The following is a 26,564-nucleotide window of genomic DNA, read 5'->3' on the forward strand; positions in this document are numbered from 1 at the left end:
CCCAGCCTCCTGTCTCCCAGGGCATCTCTTTCCTCCCAGGGCTGCCTTTCAGATCTTCCCCGAAGCAGAGTCTGGTGGGGGAGAAGGGGGCTTCACGAAGGCTTGGGGTGGGGCGTGAGTCAACCAACGAACTCTGATAGCTGACCTGTTTTGGGTGGGGGCCTATGCGGTGTTCTGGAAGGGGACAGAGGATGAATGAGGCACAGACTCAGCAAGCTCCACATTTGGGCCTGAATATGGGGGGAACGGGTCCCTCCAAAGCTAACTCTAAACACCTCTCCACTCATGCTAAGCTTCTCGTCCCTGCCCACAAGCCCTCAATCTTACCACTCTGCCTTTTTCCTACAGTTGCTATATCTTCTCCCCACTCCTCCCTCCCACCGCAATCCTTCTAGGCTCTTCTCCTCTCCCTCCCACATCAGCACTTATCTCACCCTGTTTCACAGCCAGTAGCCTGGGAAAGGGAGCACGGGCCAAACGAGGGAGAAGATCAGTGGCACAGCAGGATGGAACTGCAATGCTCCTCCTTCCCAGGAGGGGGCGCACTGTGGTCCGCAGCAACCCATCCCTCCAGGTGCTCAGCCTTGCAGGTGCAACCAATTCCAAAGCCAGGACTGACTTCTAATCTTCACAGTCACATGGCAGGAAGGCAGGAATAAGTGATCCCCAGCTTCCAAATGGGAAGACCCAGGTCAGGAGAGGGGCAATGATGGCTGGAGGTCTGGGGTCACACAGCAGCTATGAGCCTGAGCCCTTGAGCCCTGCTTCAAGGGCCCCTGACTCAAAACTAACCACCTCTTCCTGGTCCTGGGAGATCTGCTCTCCTGAGAGTGGAAGGGGCTCCGGGCTGGGCTGCCTCCGAAGCTCCTGGGTCCAGGGGTATTTTTCCTTGGGCCACGTATTCTCAAATTCCCTCCAAAATTGACCTTTCTTTTCCCAGGACTCCCATGCCCTGCTCCCAGCATTCTCTGCCTCAGTTAAACCATGGGATTTAAGGGAAGGGGCTAAATAATCCTGGGTGCCCTAGCCATACATCAGCCCCCATGGGTGCCTCAGCTCTGCCAGGGGACTCAGGCAGCACATGTCCCCAGAACAACCCCTACTCTCAGAAGCCAAAGACAGCTCTGGGCCTTGCTATGTACCAGGCTCCACTCTAAGACGTGGTGTGTTAGCTCACTGTACCCTCAGGTGAGGTGAATGAGGCACAGAGAGGGCAAGTAACCTGCCCACATGGCTGGTAAGTGGTAAGGCAGGACTTAAACTCAGGAAGTCTGATTTCAGAGAGAGACTTTTAACCACTGTGTCAGAGACCTCTGGTCCCCTGATATCCATTCTCTCGTTTTTCTAGACCAACAGGCAGTCCAAAATAATGACAATGTTTCCCAGGCTCGTTTGCATGTGGATGTGTGGCTAATTTCTGGCCGAGAGAGGAGATGTGTGCACCTGCCAGGTCATGCCTTTCATTAGGAGAGGTGTGTCCCCTCCCCTTTCCCCCTTCCTGCTGGCTGCAGGCATGGGTGAGCAGACTGGGACAGCTGCCACAGCCTCCTAACCAGTCTCCGGTCCAGCCTCCTAACCAGTCTCCGGTCCAGCCTCCACGAGAACCAGAAATCTTTTCCCTTAATACAAGTCACATCATGGTGCTGCCCTGCCCTAAACCTTCCGTGGCTCCCCATTCCTTCAGAAGAAAGACCACCTGCTCCATGATGGACAAGGCCTTTTTGTGTCTGGCCCTAAACTATCCTCCCAGTCTCATCACTTGCCACTTCCATCCTCTGCCCTCCTCCCAGATCAATCAGCAGGAAAATCTCATCTTTGCTTAACTATCTCCTCTTCCTCTGCCTTCCCAATTCCTCTCCCCACACACAGCCGACTCTGATGTATTCTTCAAGACTCTGCCCAAAAGGTATCTTCTATGTGAAGCCTTCCCTGACCCTCCTGGCAGAATGAGAAGCTCCCTCGTCTAGTCTCCCATGGTCTGTGTACAGCCCCCGGGATAGTGATAGCTGTTCTGTATTGTCATCATCTGTCAATGCATCCACTTCTGCAATCTCTCAAAAGAGTGAGAGTCAAGTGTGAGATATCTGTTGGTTGTCAGTACCCTGCACGGGGCCAGGCACCAAGTCAGTGGCGGTGAGTGAGAGAGAGAAAAGGACACTCTGTGTGTGTGTGTGTGTGTGTGTGTGCGCGCGCGCGCACGCGCGCATGCGCGTGTGTGGGTGGGGGTGTCTATGTGGGTGACCTGAGCTGGCTGAAGGCCCAGGCAAAGGAGACAAGGAGGACATCTAGAAATAGCCCTATCCCAGGTCCCAGAGCAGGCCTGGTGCCCAGATAAACTGACCCTGAGTGAGGAGATGGGAGCCCAGGGTGGGTGGGTAGGAATGAAGAGGTGTGGCTCCAGCAGGCTGTGGCCCTGCTGCCCTCTGGGCCCTGCCCTCCTGTTGTCGGGCATCCTGGCACTCAGATTTCAGTGACCGCCAGTGACCAGTGGGTATTTCAGGCTGGGGCTAAGCATCACCTGCTCCCTTGTCCCCATAATTGTAGGGCAAAGGGGAGCCTGCCAGTCTACCCACTAAGGAGGGGCAGGGTTGGGGCAGAGATGCTGGAAAAATTTGTCCTCTCCTCGCTCTCACCCCACCTCACCCTCTTCCCCACCTGGAAGTTCCCTTCCAGAACCACCGACTGCCAAAGCTTGAAGGATTAAAGAGCTCATCTGGCCCAACCCCCAACATAGAGTTGGGGACATCGAAGGGAAGAGACTGGCCCAAGGTCGCAGAACAGGACAGGGTGAAGATGGTCACGGGGAAAGGCAATGTAGAATAGTGGTTAAGCCATACGAACTCTAAAGCCAGTCTGCCTGGGTCCGAGTCTTCACTCTCACGTGTAAACGGGTGATGGGGACAGTAGTACCTACATCACTGGGCTATTGTTAGGATCATAAGAGTTGAAAGACAGAAAGCTGTTCAGTCCAGCACTTGGCCTTTGGTAAGGGCTGCGTCGATCTTAGCAATCATTTTCTGTGCCACACTTTATAGCATACAAAGCTTCTCAACACCCACAATCTTGTTTGTCCCTTCCAACAACCCCGGAACAGAGATTGACTGGCCAAGTTCACACAGCTGGAATCACATCTCTCAACTGCCTGCCAGGGGTCTTTCCATATCAAGCCCCCTGCCCCCGACAGCTCATACACTGGTTTATCAAATGGGGAAGGTGACATGGAGAGCCAGCCCTTGGCTCCTGATGCCACCCTGGGCTCGTCTTACCCCTGCACTGGATGACCCCATTGCGGGGAAGACAGCCTTGCTCATCCGACATCCCTGCTGATTCTGTCTGATCCCAGCCTTCTAATTCTTGGTCTTGCCACCACTGAAGCCTAGAAGGGGAAATCTCTCACCATGAACTCCAGTACTGGTTGTCCCCCAGCCAACCCAGTCCTTCCTGCAAATGACTCTTTCCTTTTCCTATCCAGTGTCTCTGTTTACTACAGAGCCTGGGAATGCTACCCATCACTGACACCCAGACAACCCCAAGATCCCAGGCCCCTAAAAAAGCCCAAGCCAGGCTGACAGCCTTGGCTCTGTGTCTGCTTCCTGGAACACGCCTGGCCCCAGATGCTTCAGGCCAACACCAGCTCCCTGCCAGGCCCCCTGCCATGATTTGCCAGCTCTCCTCACCTAAGGATACACAAGCGGTCACGTGTCCACACCAACAAGGTTCATTGAGCCTCCTGGAGCTACCTGAAACTTTCCAGAATCTTGGGCAAGCTAGTCCTGAATGAAGTGTACTCGAGGGAGTGATCACTGAACCATCTGTTTGGTGCCAGGTCACATGGCACATGAACATGACCCAGAACTCAGGGTGATATGAGGTGCTGTTTTGTAAGCACAGGTTTACCTTTCTAATTGTGCCTTACTTAATCCAATGTCATCTGTAATTTTTCAGAGGCAAATTTTTCATTTGATGGAGGAATAGTTTGGGGAAGGAGCCAGGGGCAGCCCCAAGTCTGGGATCTGGTCTGATTATTTCCTGGGAACTTCCCTGTCCCCAAAGAGACTCAGGCTACACCTACGCGCCCAGAGGGCGATTCTCCCCTGAGAGTACTTAGGTCCCCACTCTACACCGGAAATGGCCCTCAGGGATGGAATGAGAAACAGGACAGGAGATGGGATACTTTGGCAGGAAGAAAGTTGAGAGCAGTAGACAAGGGCAGGGGTGGGGGAGGGTACTTTGCAAACAGAGAGAACACTGATGAGGACAAGAGGCTTTCTTTGCTCCAGAGAGACTATTTGTCCCCTCTACAAATCCATGCCCAGCCCTGCCCCGGGCCCTGTGGGCACAGTGGAGAGCCCTCACAGGGTTTCTGGTGTAATAGGAAGACAGACTCTGAAACTAATGGACCCCATGAAAGCAGGGCAAGTGCTATGACAGGGAGAGTCAGGGCTTCCTGTTGGAAGGGAGAGTTAAGCTTGAAAGCTGAAAAGTGAACAGGAGTTAATTAAAAGAGTAGGGCCGGGGAAGGAAGAATATTCTAGGCAGACAGCAAGCGAGAAACACGGCGCCCCTTCAAGGCACAAAAAGGGCAGAGTGGCTGCAGCGTAGAGAGCTTGGAGAGGCAGGTGGGAGCCAGAGAACGGGGGCCGTGAGGCTGTGGTGAAAGGGGTGTGGGTCTTGCGCTGAGGGTCAGGGGCAGCCAGGGAAGTCGGCTGAGAAGAGAGACAATTAACCTTTGTGCTGCATTCCCAAACTTACCCTGCTTCTTTATCTTCCCAGAGTCCTTGGGAGGTCGGCTGGGTGGGGATTGTGTTCTGTTTTTTTGCAGATGGAGAAACGGAGACCCAGAGAGATCGTGATTTGCCTGAGGTCACACAGCTAGGAGGTAAGTAACCGGGGCAGGACTGGAACCCAAGTGAGTCTCACTCCAGAGCCCCTAAAGCTGGGGAGGTAGATAGATTCACTTACTCACTCATTCATTTGTACATTGCAATATGCTCATTCACTCCTTCAGTATTCAGTAGTCGCTCATTCATGCCTACTATCTGCCAGGCACTCTTCTTGGAGCAGAATTTCAGTAATAAATTAGTCTAACGAAACAGATGAGACAAGGCTAAAGAGTTTGGGCTTGATTCCGTCAGCAACAGGGCGCACGGCCGGTTTCTGGGAAGGAGGGGTGACTGCCCTTCACTAGGAGCTGCCCTCACCCATCCCACCCCCCACGCCTCCCCGCAAGGAGAGCCACTGTTCTCCTTCCAGGGAGCATTCTGCCACAGGCAGCCGTTTCGCAGAAGCAAACCGGTGTTGAGTAAGCCTCTATCTTTTGCCATCATTTGTTCTCTCAGACCCACAGTATCTAGAACTCTGGGGGAACAAGGAAGCGATTTCCAAGTGACAGAAAGAACACTCCATTCCACCCACTGTGGCTGCAATCCCCGCACACTGTGAGCTCAGGGGGGCGCAGAGCTGTCTCTCTCCTGTTCTCTCAGTGGGTCCCCTCTGAGCCCAGCACAGTGCTGGGCACAGGAATGCTCAATTTATTTGAAGAGAAAGGGAGAGATGAGGCAACTTCTCTGCAGCATCTGAAGGCACTCAGTGACGTCAGTGAGGAGGAGATATATTTGGATCCTCTCCTATTGGTTCAGGGTCTCAAAGGGCCTTGGCTCATTCTTGGGCATGGCTGGGTCAACTGCCCTGGGGAGGGGACCCAGAAGGGAGAAGGGGGTCACCATTCATTGAGTGTTAGTGTGTGTTAGGCTTTCCATATGTTATCTCTCTCAATCCTCATGACAATTCGGAGAAGTAGATGGCCTACCTCCATTTGGAAGGAAAGGAGACTCAGAAGGGGAAAGGCACTTGCTCTGGGTCTCTAGCTAGTAAGTGGCAGGCTTGGGATTGATTGATTGATTGATTGATTGATTGATTTTGGGCTGTGTCGGGTCTCAGTTGCGGCACGCGGGATCTTCGTTGAGGCACGTGGGCTCTTCACCGTGGCGTGCGGGCTTCTCTCTAGTTGTGGCACATGAGCTCCAGAGCATGCGGGCTCTGTAGTTGCAGCACACAGGCTCTCTAGTTGCTGGGCATAGGCTTAGTTGCCCCACCGCATGTGGGAGCCTAGTTCCCCAACCAGGGATGGAACCTGCATCCCCTGCATTGGAAGGTGGATTCTTAACCACTGGCCACCAGGGAAGTCCGGCTTGGGATTTAGAACCAGGCCTCTTTCCAAAGATACTGCTTCTGAATAGAACATGCACCAAGGGAGGGGGGAGGGTGTGGAGAGAAGGGCTGTCTAAGACTTGATTCCATGGCAGGCAGAGACAGAGAGCCCCACCACCATAACTAACCAAAGAGAAAAACTCCCAGTTGCAGGTATTGGGAGTGGGGTGAGAGGGGTCAGCATCCAGAGACTTAGGCCCTGAAGGGGTAAAGGGAGGTTTCCAAGTCCCTGGGTCAGCGGACCTCCAAGCTCAGTTTCTTTGGCCTCTACCTCTCATACCTCCCCTGCTCCAGCAGCACATCCCCTAGGTGGAGGCGTCCAGATGGCAGGGAGGTCCAGGGAACAGCTGAAGATGCTGAGTAGGCCTCCCTCTCCCTGCCTCCCCATGGCCCCATGGATCATCCGGTGCTGCCAGCCCATCTCATTGGCTCTCTCCTGGTTACTCGTCTCTCCTCTTCTCTATCTTTCCAGCCTGTGGTTGCCGTGGAAACATAGTACAGTGACATCACTATAGGGTGAGAGCTGGGGCGATACTGCTCTTGGCAGGGACTGGTCTTGCTGCTTGCTAGATGTTAAATCCACATCTGGATCTACCAAGGGCACAAAAGGGGGGCAGCAAAAGGGACAGGGCTCACATTCCTTCCCCTTGCCCCTCTTTCCCCAAATGTAGTGAGCATAAAAGGGCAGGGAGGGTGCAGGTAACCAGAGGGATGAGGAAAAGGCTGCAAATACCTAGAAGGGATAAGGATAAAAGTCACGTGGAAAGGAGATAGGGTGCGGCTAGGCGTCAACTTTGGTGAGCCAGGTCTGAGTGCAGTGGGGAGATGGGGTTAGGGCAGCGAGAACAGGTTTGTCTAGGGGTAGGTTTGTAATGGGTCTGGGGTTTGTCTAGAGTTCCTCAAAGCACCATGCTGCTCAACTTAGGCAGGGCCCAAGAGAGGAAGCAAAGGACTTTCTGGCAGCATCCCCCTCAGCCCACCCCAAAGATCTCTATAGCCCCTTCCTCCCAGCCACAGCAGTTTCTAATCCTGTCTTAGAAATAAGAAAGCTGATTAGAGAAGCAAAGCAATCTGCCTTGGGTGGCCCAGCAGGTGAGGGGCAGAGCTGATACCAGGTCTTAGGAGTCCTGCACCATCCATGGAGATAATAACAGCAGCAGCAGCAAGCAAACATTTATTCAATCTACCTTGCTCAGCATTTAAAAATTTTTTTTTAAATTTATTTATTGTATTTATTTTTGGCAGCATTGGGTCTTCATTGCCGCGTGCAGGTTTTATCTAGTTGCGGCGAGCAGGGGCTACTCTCTTTGTCGTGGTGTGCGGCTTCTCATTGCGGTGGCTTCTTTTGTTGCGGAGCACGGGCTCTAGGTGCAGGGGCTTCAGTAGTTGTAGCATGCAGACTCAGTAGTTGTGGCTTGCAGGCTCTAGAGTGCAGGCTCAGCAGTTGTGGCACACGGGCTTAGTTGCCCCGCAGCATGTGGGATCTTCTTGGACCAGTGCTGGAACATTGTGTTCCCTGCATTGGCAGGCGGATTCTTAACCACTGTACGGCATTTTATTTTATTTTATTTTTTTTGCGGTACGCGGGCCTCTCACTGTTGTGGCCTCTCCCGCTGCGGAGCACAGGCTCCGGACGCACAGGCTCAGCGGCCATGGCTCACGGGCCCAGCTGCTCCGAGGCATGTGGGATCTTCCCGGACCGGGGCATGAACCCGTGTCCCCTGCATCGGCAGGCGGACTCTCAACCACTGCGCCACCAGGGAAGCCCTGTACGGCATTTAAAATGCATTATCTCATTTGATCTCCCAACACCTTTGTACGGTAAATGCTGTCATTTCCTCCATTTTCGAGATGAAACTGAGACTCAGAGTGGCTTAAGTAAACTGCCCACAGCCACGGCTAGTACCCACTGGAATCAGAACTGGAACCCACATCTATTTGCCAGCAGCTGTTAGCCCAGCCCCAGCTCTCCAGCACTGCTTTATAAAGACCATGTAGGGAGACAGCTCTTGTCCCTGGCTCTTCAGCCACTCAGTGTTTGCGAGAGGAGGAGGCCCTGTGTCTCAAGGTTGTGCCCTTGAGTTAGAAACTATCCCATCCCCCTCCTCCCCCTGTACCTGCTCTGGCAGTGAGGTCACTAGGGCTCCGTGCCCAGCCCTGAGGCCTGTCCTGCAGCTTTGGCAGAAATAAGCCCCCTTGGTCTTCTGGCAAGTGGACCTGTCCAAAAGAACCAAGACCTTGGGGGAGAGAGGGCTCTTCCTCCCTGGCCTTCTTCCCAGAAAGTTAGGGGAAGGGAGCAGATGTTCTCTACTTCCACATGGAGAAACAGAGGTCCAGGGAGGCAGCCGACCACTCTGTATTGATACATGTGTGGCAGAGCTGGTGGGCCCCTCCTGGGCCCCCCTGTGAGGACCTCTGCGGGCCCGAGTTCAGCTGGGCACCGCTCCCTTATGTTTTGCGTCTTCCTTCATGAGCGTGTGTCTTGTTCCTGGTTGTCTCTCCAGAGCCTAGCCCAGGGCCTGGCACAAAGTAGGTGCTTTAATAACTGCTGGATTAAGAAATGAATGGGTTCCTCTAAGCTTCAAGTATGCTCATCTGTAAAAGGATAAAAATAACACCTACTTCAGGGATTTTGTTTTAAAAGTTCAATAAGACAATGCACTGAAAGCCCTCAGCATGCAATAAACAGCAATACAAGGTGGATCTTATTAAAAGTGCTTTGGAAACTGTAGTGTCAAACAAGGTAGGTGACTGCTAGTCTCTGGAAGTGCCGGCTGCCTGCCAGTGTGCAGAGGTCAGAGAAGGGCCGCCAGCAGTCAGGCAGGACGGGGATCTGTCCTTGAGCCTTGAAGAGATGGCTGGAAGGACAGAATTTCTCAAGGCGGGTGAGGAGGGAATGGCCGACCAGAGCAAACGCTCGGATCTGTGCGTTGAGGTCAGAAAAGCCTGGCGCATTGGCACGGTGGAGGGGTAATTGGACCGCAGGGAGGAAAGGCTCCCGCGGGAGACATTTCGCAGGCAGGGGCGAGCACGTGAGGAGCAGGCGCGGCGCAACGGGAAGGGTCACGCTTTTGCCCGGAGCAGGCGGAGGGCACTCGCTGCCCCCGGTGACTCTCCCCTCCACCGGGCAGTGGGGAGTAGCGGCAGAGCGCAGGGTCTGGGGCCGGCTAGACCTGGCTCGCCGTCTGGACTCCACCTCACTCCTTATTTCCTGCGACCTTGTCACTCCCCCTCTGAGCCCTGGACCCCTCACCTGTAAGATGAAGACCGAGATGCTTGCGGCGCGAAGAATCGGCCAGAGCTTTCCCGGGGTGGGCATTAGCCCAAAAGTTTCCTTTCTCCTCTAGACTCTCATCTCTGTTCTGACCTCAAGCTCGGGGAGGGACCAGGGGAGGGAAGATGTCCCTGGCGTGCGCCCCAGCTCACGGGCACCGTGCCCCCAACTGTTTTCATTTTAGATTCTGAAGAGCGCCTTGAGGCCAGGGAAGGGAGTAGGTCCGGGGCAGGGACTCGGGCCCCCGGGACCCGCGCTGACGTAGGTGAGCCGGGCGCCACCGGGTGCCCCTTCCCCCTCCCCCCGGCGGGTTGGGGGATGGGCAGCCAGCCCCAAGATAGCTAGCGCCTGCCTGAGTGTTCCTATTTCTGGAGCGGGGTGTGGGCCACGCCCCGTCACGTGACGCAAGGGCCTTTTAAAGCGGCAGCGCGGGCTGAGAGCCGCAGGTCCCGGCATCCTTGCAAGTGTGCTCTGTCGTTTTTCTCAGCCTAGCCCAGCCTCACCATGGTGGACGCCTTCGTGGGCACCTGGAAGTTAGTGGACAGCAAGAATTTCGATGACTACATGAGGTCAATCGGTGAGGGCGGCTCGGGATGCTGGGCTGGGGATGGGCTGGCCGCGTGCCGGGTCGCAGCAGCGCTCCAGCTGTGGCTACTACCCTGCAAGCCTGCTGCATCCCTCCTGGTAAAAGTTGGGGAACCCGGGGATGAGGAGAAGGTGGTAGCCTGCGTTAAGGCATGCGAGGCCTGTTGGGAGGCGTCTCTCCCAGTTCCGCGCCCACCACACGGCACGAGGCATGCGGGATCTTGGTTCCCCAACCAGGGATGGAACCCCTGCCGCCTGCAGTGGAAGCGCAGAGTCCTAACCGCTGGACCGCCAGGGAATGACGGGGAGGGGGCTTTCATGTTCTGAACTTGGCAAGAGGGATTCCCGGGGAAGGAGGCAGCTGTGTCGGTCGATGTGGGGGCAGGGAGGCGCTTTCGGGGAAGAAAGGCTTCTGATCTGGAGGTAGGGGGCGGGTTTGGATAAAACGGGACGGGAGGGAGGAAAAGAAGAGGAGCATGGGTGGTCTAGGAACTGGAGACTGAACAGTGAAAGGGAGCCGATTGATGGGAAGTGTCCTATGGCCTAAAGTAGGGAATCCCCAGAAGGAAGAAGATGGAAGGGGGAACAGCCCTGAACAGGATATGAGGAGCTGAGACAGGGGCCTGCACAGTTAGCAACAACCCCTCACCCTCTACGTTGGGTTAGTTAGGGTAAAGGATTGTCGCTGGAGGGTGCCCTCTTTCTCACCAACCAGCCTAGTGGTAGGGTAGGGCAAGAGGCCCCATCACCAGCTGCAACCCAAGGATAACTGCTCATTGCGGAGGTGTCTGGTGGAGGGGTACAGCAAAGGGGCCTGGAGCAACGCCAAGACCTGGTAAAGGCAGGGAGGGTCTTTGGTCTATGAGGCTGTGGTGCTGGGATGGGGAGAATGAAGATTCAAAGAATCTTGCAGAGGAGGACTGAAGAAGCCAAGACCCAGAGAGTAGAAACTTGTCAAATCAGTTACACAGCAGAGCTGATATGAAAACCTAGATTCCTAGATCGGCAACCCAGAGCAGTTCCCATTATGGACTCCGGGGGGTGGGAGTGGTAAGAACTGCTTAACTAAGCATTGACCTCAGCCCTTCCCCTTCTAATACGGGCTAGACAAAGAGGGTGATATCCTTTCTCTGGAATCCCCAGCTATGAGATTATCCTAGTCCCACAGGCTAGGATAGGGAAAGCTGGAATTTTGTTCATGATTGAGCTAGGTTCCATGCCTTCCTCCCAGGGAAGGGGGGCTGGATTACCCAAAGAAAGGGCGGGGGGGTCCACTCCAGGCACCTCTCACCTGTTCCTGACCCCTGAAATAAGGACCACAAGTGTTGGCTTTTAAGGCCAAAGTGCTCAACTGCCTCTACTCTATGCTGAGCATTATGCCCAACGATTCCAGGAAGGTAGTAATTCTTGGAGAAGCAGGGGACCCTGGGCAGCTGTTGGGGAAGGTGGAATGCCCATAGCTAGTTCCTCTCCCAAGTGTCTCCCAGCAGACATTAGAACTGAAGACCTGGGTCCCTGAAGTGAGTCGTACCATCCTTACCACCCTTGCTCCCTTATTTTGCCCCAACCTGGGTTAGGGGGCTGAGAATCCAACTAGCCTGCTATTGTACAGATGGAAAAAAAATGAGATACCCATGGGGGAGAAAAGACCTTCCTTAGCTCTCAGTAAATAGCTTCAGCTTCGTTTCTAAGTAGAACCCATCTCTTCGTGAGACTCCTAATTCTGTAACTTTCTCTTAGCTGAGTCTCTCACCCACTCCACAATGCCTTCCTTCTTCAAACACTCCACACCTCTGGATAAGTCCTAAGTAAACAGAGCTCCTTGTGCAATGACAAGGCCCTGCTCTGTGCTGCGGAGTGGGATTGGCCTGACTCACTCTGATAACAGGGGGCAAAGCCAAGTCCCTCAGTAGCCAGGCAGGGTAGGCCAGCAGCAGCACAGCTGCCTATGCCCCTCTTGTTTTTTAAAAAATTTTTAATTTATTTATCTATTTACTTATTTATTTTTGGCTGTGTTGGGTCCTCATTGCTGTGCGCGGGCGGGCTTTCTCTAGTTGCAGCGAGTGGGGGCTACTCTTCATCGCGGTGTGCGGGCTTCTCATTGTAGAGGCTTTTGTTGCAGAGCACGGGCTCTAGGTGCGTGGGCTTTCAGTAGTTGTGGCACGTGGGCTCAGTAGTTGTGGCTTGCAGGCTCTAGAGCGCAGGCTCAGTAGTTGTGGTGCACGGGCTTAGTTGCTCCGCGGCATGTGGGATCTTCCCAGAGCAGGGCTCAAACCCGTGTCCCCTGCATTGGCAGGTGGATTCTTATCCACTGCGCCACCAGGGAAGCCCACCCCTCTTGTTTTAAACCAAGAGTTCTCAGAGGACAAAGAGGCCCAGCCTAGTTAGTACTTGGTGGCCGTAGGGCACAGATGAAGTACATACTGGGAGGCAGGATGGCCCAGGAGGAAGAGTGAACAGTTTTAGAGCCTAAATTCAAATCTAGGTCAACCACTTACCCTTTGACTTTGTGCAAAAGTCACTTCACTCTCCAAGCCTTATTTGTAAATTGGGGATAATAAAACCCACCATTCAGGGCTGTAATAAACATTAAGTAAAACAACCCATGTAGCCAGGCACATCTGGAGACCTTCCACCCACCACCTCACCACAGCCTCTGCGCTTGGAGGACAGCTCAGCAGAGGCTGCTGGGAGCAGAGGGGGAGGTTGGAGGCAAAAGGACAGATCTCAGGAAAGCCACAACCTGCAGGGCTCTTTGTTCCACACTCTCTTGCAGCACTCAGGGAAGCCATGCTTGGGTCAGGAGGGGAGTTCCCACAGAGCCTTAGACCAGGAGACCTGGATTGGAGCCCTGACTACCTACCACTTTAGGCCTCTCCTAAATCTGCACACTGAGACAAACACTCCCTTTTGCCTACCTCCTAGATCATGGTTAAGAGGCTCTGAAAATGTCTTTGTTACCATACACAGGGGACAAGAGCACCAGTACATCTCTGGGTAAAAACTTTCAAAGGTGGAAAATTCTTGTCCATAGGCTCTGGAAGGCAAAGTCCACATTTACTTCTTTCTCCCTCAGCCTGTGCCTTGAAAGCTGCTCAGATGCCCTGGAAGGGGAGCCTTGCGCTCCAGCCTTTATAGCTGAGCAGTACAGTGAGCTCTGCCGTTGAACTTTCTGCATCTGAATTCCAGATTTGTGACCCTGGGCTTCAACTCATTCTCAGTTTTTGCATCTGTAAAATAGAGATAATAGCATCAATCCTTCGGGGAGACTGGAAGGACTGAATGAGGTTACACGTGTAGTTTTTACCACACAGAAAGCACTTAATAGTAGCTTATTCTAATCTCAGCTCTGCCACTGACTTGCTGTGAGACATGCCTCTCCATTAAGTTTCTCATCTGTCTAACGGGATCAGTAATGTCTCTTCACCACACAGAGCTGAGGGGAAGACTGAATTAACAAACAGCCATGCAAAGTCTTTGAAAGTTCTCACCCTTCTTTCCCCCCTTCCCCACATCCAGGCCTAAGAGTTGGTCATTGAGCTCCTTGTACCCTGCCTCTCGCTCCAGCTCACACTCACACCCTTACCTCTGCCCTCAGGTGTGGGTTTTGCTACCAGGCAGGTGGCCAACATGACCAAGCCGACCACAGTCATCGAAGTGAACGGGGACACAATCACCATAAAAACACAAAGCGCCTTTAAGAACACGGAGATCAGCTTCAAGCTGGGGGTGGAGTTCGATGAGACAACAGCAGATGACAGGAAGGTCAAGGTGAGTCAAGGAAGGGTCCATGGGGAATGGAAGGCCCTGAAGGGGAATAGGGTGGTGCCCTATTACTGCACCTTGAGGGGTAGGCTATCATGGGGGATTGAAGTGGCAAATGAGGTCCATAACTCCTGTGCAGTGCTGGGATGTCCCAAGTGCTACATGCATGTTAGTCCTATCTTGTTCTCCTCCCTCCCATCTTGGGAAACATCTACCTGTTGCCTCTGGGAGTGGGCAGCACAGAGCCAGGACAGTCTGACCTCACTGTCTACGCCAGCTCCAGCTGGGTGACCTTGTGCATGGCATGCAACAGCTCTGGCTTTCTTTCCTCTTCCATAGATGGGGGGAGTTATGTGGACATGGCTGTGACCTCAGGTGCTTTAGGAACAATGCCCAGAAGTCAAGGTCCTCCACTGAAAGGTCATTCTGGCCTTCAGGAGCCAAGCAGACAGCTGGGGACAAGAGGTTGAGACCTACTCAGATGCTTCCTCTTCTCCAGCCTCCACCTCCAGGGCTTGGCCAGTGACCCTGAGAAACCATTTCCAATGCTGCCAGCCTACAGACAGGAAAAGCTGTATTCTGGATGGAACGTTGTCTTTGGTGTGTTTGTAGTGTCTTCTCACCAAGCCTTGGCCCCTCTCCTTCTGGGGAGGGAGAGTACATCTGCCCCCAGTCTCAGGACTTGTCACCCGGTGGTTGCTGTCTTGGCAGCTTGCCTCAGGCCTCCCAGCCACTGAGCCAGGCATGGAAGAGAGAGAACTAAGGGGTTTTGCCCTCAACAGGGTGTACCTATAGCAGTACCTTTCCACCAGACCTTTCCATTCAGCTCCTCAGCTGTTTCTTCTTCCTCACAGCTGCTCCCAAGGATAGGAGAGGGTCTAATCTCCTCCCTGAGGAGGAAGCTGGAGCCCAGCCCAGGATCATACAGGAAGCTGGCAGCAGAGATGGGATGGTACCCAAAGATGGCAGCCTACCTTGGAGAGAGGTGCCTGCCCTACCGCATGCCTTTACCTCCTTGAACTAGCCTACCTTCTTGAAGGGCAAGAACCCCAGTTAAACACAACAGTAGTTCTCTAGGATGCCTAGGCTAAACATTAACCTGCTCTGAATGGACAAAAAGCTAGGGGAATGAGAATGAGGAGGCAGGTAGTGGTAAGGGTGCACACCCACCGACCCACTGGCTCCAAGCACATACACACAGCCTTTGCAAACTCTTATACTGAACCCTGGTCAGTCAGGGTACCCTAGCCTGGCTTAGAACCCCCAAATTTCTAGAGAAGAGAGACCTGGGAGAGTTGCCAAATGAGAGCCAGCTGATGCAGGCTGGCAGCACCCAAAAGATCAAGAGGACATTTGACCAGGGCTGTGGAACACTCCAAGGGCCCGCAGTCCCAGGACCTGGCAGTTGCTGCCCACTTGTCAGCTGAAGGGGGTCACTTGATATGGACCAAAAGGAGCAGGAATACAGGGCAGGGTCCAATTTTCCAATACCTCCCATCCCCAAGGGTCTTTTAAACATTATGTGTGATCACCACTTGGCCGGAGAGTCTCAGGATTACTCCTCCTCACCAGTCTTGCCCAGAGATTAGGCTGGTCCCCCGCCTCTGTATCTTAGTGGGACTGGGCTGTGGGCATCACCTAGAATATGGGATAAGTGCCCATCCTGAAGGCTGGTGGCACTTCTCAGAGCCAGGCTGTTCCTCTCCACTGTACTGTCTGCCTCTCCCCACTTGCCCAAGAGCTGAAGGCCCCTCCCCCGGCCAAGCAGCAGTGGTGAACTAGACATCCTATGGGGCTAGGTTGGAGGTGGGCTGCCTGATCTCTGATGCTAGCACTGTCAATAGTTTGGGTTAGAGGCTGGGTCCTTTGTGGCCCCCGTGACCAGACCCCTTCCTGCCCCTCAATCCTAGCTCAGATCTCAGCTCAGGCCTCTACCCTCTTTCCACAGTCCATTGTGACACTGGATGGAGGTAAACTCGTCCACATGCAGAAGTGGAACGGACAAGAGACAACACTTGTGCGGGAAGTAGTTGCTGGGAAACTCATCCTGGTAAGATGGATAACTCTGGAGCCTCACCCAATTGGTTTCTACTGCCCCTTCAGCCAAGCCTATTGTGAAAAGCCAAGGTCATCAGTGGGACCAATGGAAGCTGGAACAATGGAGGGTGGAGGCAGGCCTGGGTGGTATTAGGTAGGAATTTTCTATGCAGTGGCTTTGGACTTACACAAGCCTCGGTTTAAATCTCAGCTTATAGGGTGCATGACTTTGGACAAGTCACTTTCTCCAAGTCCAACTGTAAAGTGGGTGTTAGTAACACCAACCTTGTAGGGCTGCTGGGAAGTCTGAAGGAACAGTGGATGCAGAGCACAAAGCATCACTGGTGTGGGACCACTACAGTAGGTGCACTCCATGGCCTTAGTTTCATCCTCTGCATTGCCGCACTGCCTTGCCCCAGGGAGAGGTAGGAAGCATGGCCAAATCTGATTCCAGGCCCATAGGAGAGGCTCCCATGTCCCAAGCCTTTGGGCAGGGACAGGCTGGTGATCGGTGGGGTCCCAACTGACAGCACAGTCACTTCTACTTCATTCCAGGCTCACCTCCTCTCAGCTTTCCATGCCTGGCCTACTACAAGTACCTAAGGCCTGGGTTGGAAATGACAAACAAGGTGGCAGATGTCTGTTTAGGGACAAACTTGGGGACTTCACTTGAAGAATGTAGCCTTGACTGAACACCCCCAGGGGTGGAGACAGCAGCCACCCGTGATCTCGCCTCCTTATTCTATAGGGCCTCAGGCTTTCGCCTCAGCATCTTCACTGCAGACCTTCTTGGGTCAGTTGTAACCTGGTCACTGCATTCTTGCACTTACACGGGGCAGGGGGCCCTGCAGAGTTAATAATGAGTTACCTAGCTCTGGTGGCAATGTGATATACAGTACCAAACTCACTGGGCAATTAAGCTATGGTGAAACCATGGGCCTGGCTCTGTGATGCCAGGCAGGATGTTGGGGGCTCGGGCCTCTGGCCCTGGCACTACCCTAAGTTAGGGAAAGAATGGAGAGTTGGTGGCCTAGTAAAGTCCTTTCCCAAGAGCCTCTGGGCATTTTTATTCACCTGTTTGTCTACTATGTGCCAGGCACCATCTTAGGCACTAAAGATGAAGGGAGAGGAGTGGTACAAGGGAAAGAGAAACACTCTGGGATCTTGACCAAGTTACTTCCTCCCTGAAAGCTCATTTCCCCAAATCTCTACAAGAGGAATTACAATGCCTAACTTAAAGACTTGGGGGAACTCCCTGGTGGTCCAGTGGTTAGGACTTGGTGCTTTCACTGCTGTGGCCCGGGTTCAATCCCTGGTTGGGGAACTAAGATCCCGCAAACTGCGTGACATGGCCAAAAAAAAAAAAAAAAAAGAAGACTTGGTGTAAGCATTAGGAAAAAATACATGTAAAGTACCTGGCACGTAGTAGGTAGGCAGTAAATGAAAATTTTTAGCATGAAGGTAGAGGGCTCTCTCCATCAGAGTGGAGAGTATTCCCAATACCTTCTGTGTCTACACCCCTGCCCTAACCTGACTCTGTCTTTTCTTCCAGACACTCACCCACTGCAGTGCAGTTTGCACCCGCACTTACGAGAAAGGGGCATGACCTGCCCACTCCCTCAACAACTGCTCCTCTGCCAGTTGCCTACTCCTGGACTCAGCACCAGATTGACTCATTTTTTTCCTCTGGCATTTTGTATAAATCCACCTTGATTGGGGAGATTCTCCTGGGGTCAGGTGGCACCAGCCTGGATCCAGTTCTGTTCTCATTGTGTATGTTTGTTTTTTTAACTGCACCCACAGGGTGCTCTGAGGTCAATAAAGCAGCACCTAGGCCACCCAGTTGCCTTTTTGCTTTTGGTGACATGGTTCTGGGAGTCTCAGTTTCTGTGTGTGTCAGAGAGTAGGCAGGAATGACTGCCACTCAAGAAGAAGCACTGGGGCTTCCCTGGTGGCGCAGTGGGTGAGAATCCGCCTGCCGATGCAGGAGACACGGGTTCGTGCCCCGGTCCGGGAAGATCCCACATGCCGCGGAGCAACTAAGCCCGTGAGCCATGGCCGCTGAGCCTGTGCGTCCGGAGCCTGTGCGTCCGGAGCCTGTGCTCCGCAACGGGAGAGGCCACAACAGTGAGAGGCCCGCATACGGCAAAAAAAATAAAAATAAAAAAAATAAAATAAAATAAAAAAGAAGAAGCACTGGATGAGAGACTGAAATGAACAGTCTCAGGGACAGTGATAGCTGATCACCTTACACGTACAAAAGATAAAACAGCTGTACCTACAACTTCCCTTTACACTGCCCCCTCCCTATGGCCAAAGGAGCTAGTCCAACCTGGAATAATCACTCAGTGGTGGGGCTTCTGAACTGTCACCTAAGGTCCATCCTGCGCTGAATGCCTTTGGGTCTGGACAGTTGCTCTTCTCTGTGGAATGCTGTGGTCTCTCTCTTTTCAGAACACAGGCTTAGGACACAGGATCCAGGCTTGTGCCAGTGGTAGTGGGAGAAAATGCCCACTGGCAAAGATGACTGCTGAGCGTCTGCCTATGTGCTAGGCCATTACTCATGGTTCAAATTCTTACTGGTTCCCTAATCAGCCCTGGAGAGACGTCATCGGATCATTACAGAAGTGAGGGCTTATAAGTGATCTAAGAAGGCTGTGACTTGCTAGTGCCTCTGGCGCTGTACCTTAGCTGGGCCGCTCTCCAAGGTCTAAGGTAACATGTTAAATGTTTTTCTGTCACCTAATGCAGCCTCAGTGACTTTTAAGTCTGTAAGTTACAGGAAGAGGGATTATACCAATAAGGACTCTCAGTAAGTTTGAAACCAAGCACACTTCCGTTTAGGGCCAGGAATTTAAGCAGAGACCTGAAATGGAACCAACTGATTCACACGGTAGTAAATACAAAGTAAAGCAATGATCTTGGCTTGAGCTGTCTGGTTCAGTGATCGGGCGGAACGTCACACACAAGCTCAGTCACTGCAAACAATGGTTTTCTGGCTGTGACCACTGGCTGTCACTTCTAACAGAGTAGAATCATGTTAGGGGGAATGGAAAAAGTGAGCACCACTTCTTACCATGTTCTCCCCAGTACTGCCACAGTCTCCCTCTGCCCCTGTGTTGGATGCAGCAGCGATCACCCACCAATCAGCCCAAGGCAGGCCAACAGGGAGGGACCAATCACTCTGTTCTCCAACTACAGCCAGACTCACCTCCACAGCAGTACCTGTGGCTCTAGCCTGGACTCCTGTACAGGAGTCTGGCTCTGGCAGTGGCAGCTGGAAGAGGGTAACAGGACCTCCTGCTGAATGAAGGAAGTTGGGTGAATGAGTGGGTTAGCTGCAGGGGTCACTTGCAAAGGGACTGAAGTGATAAAAAAACAACTCATTCAGGCAGATACTTTTGATATCTCCCAAACCTGCCTGTGGCAGGAGGGGAAGCCATCTCCCATGGGAGAGAAGTCAATGGGGTGGAAGGCCATATTCTCACTACTGAGTCTTTCCAGGAGCCAGCACTTCAAGGCACAAGGCTCCTGGTTCCTTCTCTCCACCACCCCCTCCACTCTTTCCACGCTCACTCCTTGTGCTTCTTCTTGTGCTTCTTCTTCTTTTTCTTCTTCTTTGCTGCCTTGCTGTCTTTTGACGTGTGCCTTGCCCTCTTGCCTGTATCACTCTCAGAGTCTGAGCTGTCAGAGTCAGATGACTTCCTGTCTCTATGTTTCTTTTTCTTCTTTTCCTAAAAAAAAATAAATGAATAAAATAAAAACTCAACATCGTATTTGTATTAAAAAATCATGGCCTGGGGCTTCCCTGGTGGCGCAGTGGTTGAGAGTCCGCCTGCCAATGCAGGGGATGCGGGTTCGTGCCCTGGTCCGGGAAGATCCCACATGCCGCGGAGCGGCTGGGCCCGTGAGCCATGGCCGCTGAGCCTGCGCGTCCGGAGCCTGTGCCCCGCAATGGGAGAGGCCACAACAGTGAGAGGCCCGCGTACCACAAAAAAAAAAAAAAAAATCATGGCCTGTAATCATTAGGGGATAACTTAATAGATTAAAAAACATTAATTAAAAAAACATGGGCTTCCCTGGTGGTGCAGTGGTTGCGAGTCCGCCTGCCGTTGCAGGGGACACGGGTTTGTGCCCCGGTCCAGGAGGATCCCACATGCCGCAAAGCGGCTGGGCCCATGGGCCATGGCCGCTGAGCCTATGCGTCCAGAGCCTGTGCTCCGCAACGGGAGAGGCCACAACAGTGAGAGGCCTGCGTACCGCAAACAAACAAACAAACAAACAAAAAAACCAAATTACATCTTTAAGTACTAACAAGAAAAAGTGCTCAAAATAAGCGAAAAAGGATCAAGTCATAACGCAGTATGTATGCTAGGTTCCAGGGTATGTAACATATGTGTGTATGTTTATACACACACACACATATACATGCATACCTTATGTATTATATATATTTACATGTATAAATTATAATATTTAGTACATTAAATCATAATATAATATGTATATTTAACATACCTGTATATATTTAAAATACACAGAAAACAATGGAAAGGACACAGTCACAAGTGTTACCCCAGGAATGAACTGCATACAGGGAAGCTGAGGTCTTCCACTGTCCTTTTTCATTTTTTTTTTAAACAAGCATTTATTACTTTCTTTCCTTCTCTTTTTTCAGCCATGCCATGCGGATTGCGGGATGTTAGTTCCCCGACCAGGGATTGAACCCGGGCCGTGGCAGTGAAAGCATTGAGTCCTAACCACTGGACCGCCAGAGAATTCCCTATTGCTTTCACTTTTAAAAAGCACAGGATATTAAAGCTGAAAGGAGTCCTTAGAGATCACCTAGTCTGACTAGAGACAGTACTTCACATGCCCAAGAATATGAAAGTAATGGATTTAGGACTCCTGACCCCCAGTCTGGTTTCTATTAGACCCTGCTGCCAGGGAAAATAGCCGCCATCAATGAATAAGGCCCCACCTGCTGCCCTTGAATATTTACCACCTCTAACTTTCGCAACCAACCTTACAAGAGTATACTGATAAAGCAAAAAGCTCAGAAAGAACTTTCTCAACACTATTCCCTCCACACTATGCCACCAAATTAACAGCACAAACGCACACAAAGGCTGAGACCCTGATCCCCAGGCTTCTGTAGGGTCCTTGGAGCAGCTTGTAAGCACTGAATAAACCTTTTCATTGAATTGCAAATGTGTATATCGCCTTGGTAAGGTTTCTAAGAAGGAGAGATGATGGGAGGCGAAAGTGAGAGTAGAAGAGGGCAAGGCTCCTGCTCCTCCTATTAGGCTTCCATCCAGCATCCTGAGAGCTGTAAGTCTGTCTGCCTGATAGGCTAGGTCTTGGGAGCTGGCTGTGAGAAATGGTGGACAAAACACAGAACCAGGTGTTAGACCCAGACTTGAGTTCTGGCTCTGCCACTTACTATTACTCTTCTATAACCCTGGGCAAGTCATTTCATCTCACTGAGGCCTAGTCTCCTCAAATGTAAAACAGAGATAAGAATAGCACCTATGTCACATGGTGGTGAAGAGATAGTATCTGTGGCTGGAGAAGTTGAAAACCACTTGCCCCAGATCACACAGGCAGGGTTGGGATCTGCATGTAGACCATACGACTGGAAATCTCCTGAGTTTTCCTTGCTTGCACATGGCCCCTCTTCCTGTATAGTGATGGGAGGCCTCATGGTATATGGTGGTCGGAACAACAGTTTTGGAATAAGATAGAATTAAGTTCAGGGACTTCCCTGGTGGCACAGTGGTTAAGAATCTGTCTGCCAATGCAGGGGACACGGGTTCGATCCCTGGTCCAGTTAGATCCCACATACCGCAGAGCAGCTAAGCCCGTGCGCCACATCTCTTGAGCTTGTGCTCTAGAGCCCACGAGCCACAACTACTGAGCCCATGTGCCACAACTACTGAAGCCGTGCGCCTAGAGCCTGTGCTCTGCAACAAGAGAAGCCACCCCAATGAGTAGCCCATGCACCGCAATGAAGAGTAGCCCCTGCTCGCCGCAACTAGAGAAAGCCCACACACAGTAACAAAGACCCAACGCAGTCAAAAATACATTTAAAAAAATTTTTTTTAAAAAGAATTAAGTTCAAATTCCAACTCTGCCACTTACTAAATATGTGACTTAGAACAAAAGACCTAACTTTTTTTTTTTTCTTTTTTGGCCCGCGCTGGGTGGCATGTGGGTTCTTACTCGTCCAACCAGGGATCAAACCAGTGCCCCCTGCATTGGAAGCACAGAGTCTTAACCACTGGACCGCCAGGGAAGTCCCACGACTTAACTTTTTTGAACCTCAGTTTCCTTTTCAGTACATTACAAATAATAAATACCTACTTCAAAGGATGCTATGAGGACTAAACATGGTAATTACTAACTATAGTGCCTGATACATGGTAGGAACTCAGTGGTAGCTAGAAGTATTATATTATTCTCTTATTTCAGAGAACTCCCAGAATGTTCTGACAATCTGGCCAAGTATCTACAGCAGATGAGTCAAAGTTCTGAGAGGAGATTAAACCAAAATTCTTTCTTGGAGTCTCCAGTGGAGTAGAGAGAGGGGAAGCGTCCCAGGCCCAAGTTATCAAGCTGTAGGAACCATGGCTGGGAGAAGTTGAGAGTTGGCAAATCCATGGTTTGGCTTATGGTGTTGCAATTTCCTAGATGGCAAGATAATGGAAGTCAATCACTGGCTACATGGGCTTGGCAGCTTCACCAGTCTCTGCCCCTTAGGTAGGACAGAGTCCTGGGAAAGTAAACAAGCGGATGCATAGTCTGGCACCAAGTCCCCCAAGACTGGCCCAGCCTGGATACATAAATGAGAAAGGACAGTAATAATACTTCCTTACAAACAAATAGCACTTTAGTTTATCAAACTTTCTGCATCTCGTATCTTGTAATAATAATCTGGTAAGGAAGTCAGGAAATATTATTGCTATTTTACAGCGGTGAAAACTGCAACTCAAAGAAGTTGAGCTGCAGCCAAAGACAAGACAAGAATGTTACACTTTCTAACTCAGAGTTTGGTGTTATTTCCATTTGCTCCATGATACAGGCTCAGAAGGAGGAAAGAGAAAAGCAAATCACTAGAGAATCCTGGCAAGCTAGAACGTTGACTCTAGGTAGCAAGGAGGACTAGGGGAGATGGCTTTCTAGACTTCAATCTTGATGTAAAAGCTCTTTTGCAACCTGAAGAAAGAAAATCTAGTTCTCCAGCAGGTGGCATCATTTTCATTTTGTCTCTAACCTTGAGCTAGAGAACAAAAATTACTTCATACGTTGTAGTTCAAGAGGAAAGTTGGGAGTTGGAGTAGAGGTGAAGTTGGAAAGTCAGAGGTGAAGCTAGCTTCTGGTCCCTTGACTACATCTTGGGGAAGAGGAGCATAAGGTAAAGGGTAATGACCCAGAAGTATGAGCTCATGGTAGACAGGCCAGAGGGGCAGGGGAAAGAAGCCATTGCTCAAAACCTCTCTCTGAGAAGCACATATCCTGTGCTACAGCAGCTAGCCCATCCACTTTCTCTATAGTTCTAAAAAAAGGTTAGCCGCAGCCCAGCGTGAGACAAAAACAAAAACTGAGAAAGGGGAGTAACAGCAGTTAACACTTATTGAGTACCTAATTTTCTAGATGCTGGGCTGGGCACTTTGCACACATACCCCATGACCTTCAAAACAAATCTATTAAGTGGGCATAATAATCTCTATATTTTCAGGAAAGAAAATTATAACTTCAGAGAGGTCTACTGAGATAAAGTAACTTGCCCAAATGGTTGAACCTGGATTTGACTCAGGCTGGGCCCCAAATTAGATGTTCTTTTTAGCTCTGTGTGTTAAAGCCAGCACCTAACTTAGCATTTTCTAGCCCAAAGGCACTGATCTAGCCAGAAATCAAGCAAGCGAGCATTTAATTCTGTTTTATTTATTCTTAAGAATTATTCTTGAGAAAGCACTGGTTATTTATTCTCTTATTCTTGAGAAATGATTGATTCTCAAGAGATAATTTGATTCTCAAACTGATTCTCTAGGGTTAATTTTTATAAAGTAGAATAGAGGGTGATTCCTGGTTAGAATTTGCCTATAAGTACCAGTTTATCATAGCTTGGAAAGGGTAAGACCAGAGGGAGAAGGTTATTAATCAACTCACAAATATTTACTGAACTTTACTACCTATAAAGCATTTTAGAGAGCCATAGTTACATACAGTGTTGCTTAGGAGATAAGAACAGATTTTTAATAGAATTCAGACAAATACAGAGTACCTACTAGTGCAAAGCCACAGTTGCATGCAAAGTAAACACATTCAGTAGCTCAGGAGTGGTGACTGGCACCATTCCTCCAAACCTGAGCCAACCTCATCAAACAAGGGAAAGAATAACTCCCAGTAACCATACAGTACATTCATTCAACAAATATTTGTTGAGTACCTTCTAAGAGCCAGTAATATCTATTAACTAATTTGTCTCTCATAGTACTTGAATGACGTTAGAAATCAGGGAACAGAAGCCTTCAAGGGATACACTAATCAAGGAGAAAGATTAATTAAGATACTAGGCAGTCCATGGAAGTGATGTAAGAAAAGTACAAACAACATGCCATGGACACACAAGGGAAAGAAATCAATTATGTCTGAGGAATTTGAGGATGGCCTCATGAAGGATACGTAATGTGTTGTGCTTTTTTTTTTTTTTTTTGCGGTACACGGGTCTCTCACTGTTGTGGCCTCTCCCTTGTGCAGCACAGGCTCCGGACGCGCAGGCTCAGCGGCCATGGCTCACGGGCCCAGCCGCTCCGCGGCACGTGGGATCTTCCCGGACCGGGGCGCGAACCCGCGTCCCCTGCATCGGCAGGCGGACTCTCAACCACTGCGCCACCAGGGAAGCCCTGTGTTGTGCTTTTGAAGGATGAATATGGCTTTGGCAGGTGGAGTAGTGGTAGTAGTGCTGACAGAAGAAGGGAACTGAGGGCCTTCCAGCCAGATGGAAGACAGAATGAAGCAAATGCTTGAAAGATCCTGTGTGGCATACTTACCTTGTACTGGATCCCATCCCTTCTTTCCTATTCAAAGACATCGGTCCAGGAATTGTCCCCTCTCTCCTGCATCAATTTGTCCTTCTTTAATGGCTCATCCCCCAAAATAAACAAATGTGCTATAATAGTTCCCATTTTGAAAAAAAAAAACCACCCTCCTAAACAATTTAAACCAGGATGTCAACCCACCACTCTACTGAAACAGCTCTTGTCAAAGTTACCAATGACCTCCCCATGGCCAAATTTATGGTCAGTTCTTAGGCCTCATTTACTTGATCATGTAGATTACTAATACTATCTATTAACTAGCTTGCTACTTCCACTTTTGCCTTCTAACCATCTAATTTCCATACAGTAGCCAGAATAATTCTCTTAAAAGATAAGTCAGATCATGTCATCCCTCTAGTAAAATGCCTAATGACATCCATCTCACTCTAAGTGAAAGGTGAAGTCCTCAGATTCCCCTATAAGGCCCTGGTTTCCTCTAACTCATTCACTTCCTCCAGCTACACTGTCCTCCTTACTGTTCCTTAAACATGCCAAGCTCATTCCCAATATCTAACTATTGTACTTGTTGAAATGTTCTCTCACCACTTATCTGAGTAGCTTGCTTTCTCACTTCCTTCAAAGATCCACTCTAATGATGCTTTATGAGAAAGGTCTGCCCTTACCATCCTATCTAGAATGGCAAGTCAGCTATCTCCTTACCCCTATTCTAGGACTCCCTAGCTCTCATTACCAAATTGATTTTTCTCCATAGCACTTTTCAGTACTTGAAATATTAGTATTATTTTATATTTATTTACTAGTTCGTTGTCTGTGACTCCCATTAGAAAGTAAGTGCCATGAAGACTGGAATTTTCCTGTTTTGTTCACTATTGTTGCTGCAATGACTAGAACAGAACTTGGCACACAACAGAAATTCTTTTAATGAATGAGGTTGGAGTACAGTGTGTGAGGGAAGGGACTGGTGAGAGATGACGCTGGGACGTTGGACAGATTGTGAAGAGTCTTAAAGGAACTCAGACTTTATTCCATAGGAGAATCCTGAGGGCTTTCGAGCAGACTACACTGGACAATTCTCTGTGCTCCAGCAGAACAGGCCCAGGCCTGGCAACCTCTCTCTCAGACAGGCACCAGAAGTTCTCTGGAGAACAGAACAGAGCCAGCACTGCAGCCAAGAGGATGACATTCCTATTTCTGTTCTTCTAAATATAGTACGGCAGAGATTAATTATAGTAGCCATATGAAAAGAAGAAAATTATATTTTGGATCAAATATAGCTAAACTTCATTACAACAAGTCAGCGGCCTGATCCCCAAAGCAGATGCTTCCTCATAATATAGCCTGATTCAGAAAGACCCCTGATGGCATATGATAAATGAAAGAGGCTAGCAAAGCGCATACCATAGGTTCATGAAAGATTATCCAGGGCTTCACTGCAAAAACCTTTACTCCTATTTTATCAACCTCTTCATAGCCCATTTCCATTTGCAACACACAGCTTCCTCCCGGTCTAATTATGCCCAACAAAAATGACTTATAATTTTCAGACACTGGGATGAAAACCATCATGGTACTGAATAGGTATTTCATAGAACTAAACCAATATGTACTAGATTTTTGGACAAGGACATGCA

The 26,564-nt window shown here is 50.5% G+C and overlaps 3 protein-coding genes across 6 annotated transcripts in view; 1 reads left to right on the forward strand and 2 right to left on the reverse strand.

Moving 5' to 3' along the window:
• TINAGL1 (tubulointerstitial nephritis antigen like 1) overlaps window positions 1-26,564 on the reverse strand; it is a 496,849-nt gene that overhangs the window by 97,517 nt on the left and 372,768 nt on the right. The window lies entirely within an intron of this gene.
• Window positions 9,917-17,709, forward strand: FABP3 (fatty acid binding protein 3). Of its 2 annotated transcripts, XM_059037570.2 has the most exons (4): window positions 9,920-10,061; window positions 13,668-13,840; window positions 15,783-15,884; window positions 17,424-17,709. In XM_059037570.2, exons 1-4 carry the CDS (start codon window positions 9,989-9,991, stop codon window positions 17,475-17,477), a joined length of 402 nt encoding a protein of 133 aa, XP_058893553.1. In that variant the 5' UTR covers window positions 9,920-9,988; the 3' UTR covers window positions 17,478-17,709. The 2 variants fall into 2 exon arrangements, with proteins under 2 accessions (XP_058893545.1, XP_058893553.1); XM_059037562.2 differs by lacking the exon at window positions 17,424-17,709 and having other exon boundaries at window positions 9,917-10,061; window positions 15,783-16,040.
• The window catches only part of ZCCHC17 (zinc finger CCHC-type containing 17), a 60,077-nt gene continuing 52,218 nt past the window's right edge, over window positions 18,706-26,564 (reverse strand). For both annotated transcript variants that reach the window (XM_059037492.2, XM_067012736.1), the window contains one exon: window positions 18,706-19,605. In XM_059037492.2, coding sequence (XP_058893475.1) covers window positions 19,444-19,605 — 162 coding nt within the window. In that variant the 3' untranslated portion in view covers window positions 18,706-19,443. The remainder of the gene's footprint in view (window positions 19,606-26,564) is intronic.

This window comes from Kogia breviceps, chromosome 1, assembly GCF_026419965.1.
Source record: "Kogia breviceps isolate mKogBre1 chromosome 1, mKogBre1 haplotype 1, whole genome shotgun sequence".
NCBI classification, from domain to species: domain Eukaryota; kingdom Metazoa; phylum Chordata; class Mammalia; order Artiodactyla; family Physeteridae; genus Kogia; species Kogia breviceps.

Coding starts and splice junctions, on each gene's coding strand:
- FABP3 (XM_059037562.2), top strand. CDS start 9,989: ATGGTGGACGCCTTCGTGGGCACCTGGAAGTTAGTGGACAGCAAGAAT. Junction 10,062..13,667: donor TGACTACATGAGGTCAATCG/GTGAGGGCGGCT, acceptor CTCTGCCCTCAG/GTGTGGGTTTTGCTACCAGG. Junction 13,841..15,782: donor CAGATGACAGGAAGGTCAAG/GTGAGTCAAGGA, acceptor CTCTTTCCACAG/TCCATTGTGACACTGGATGG.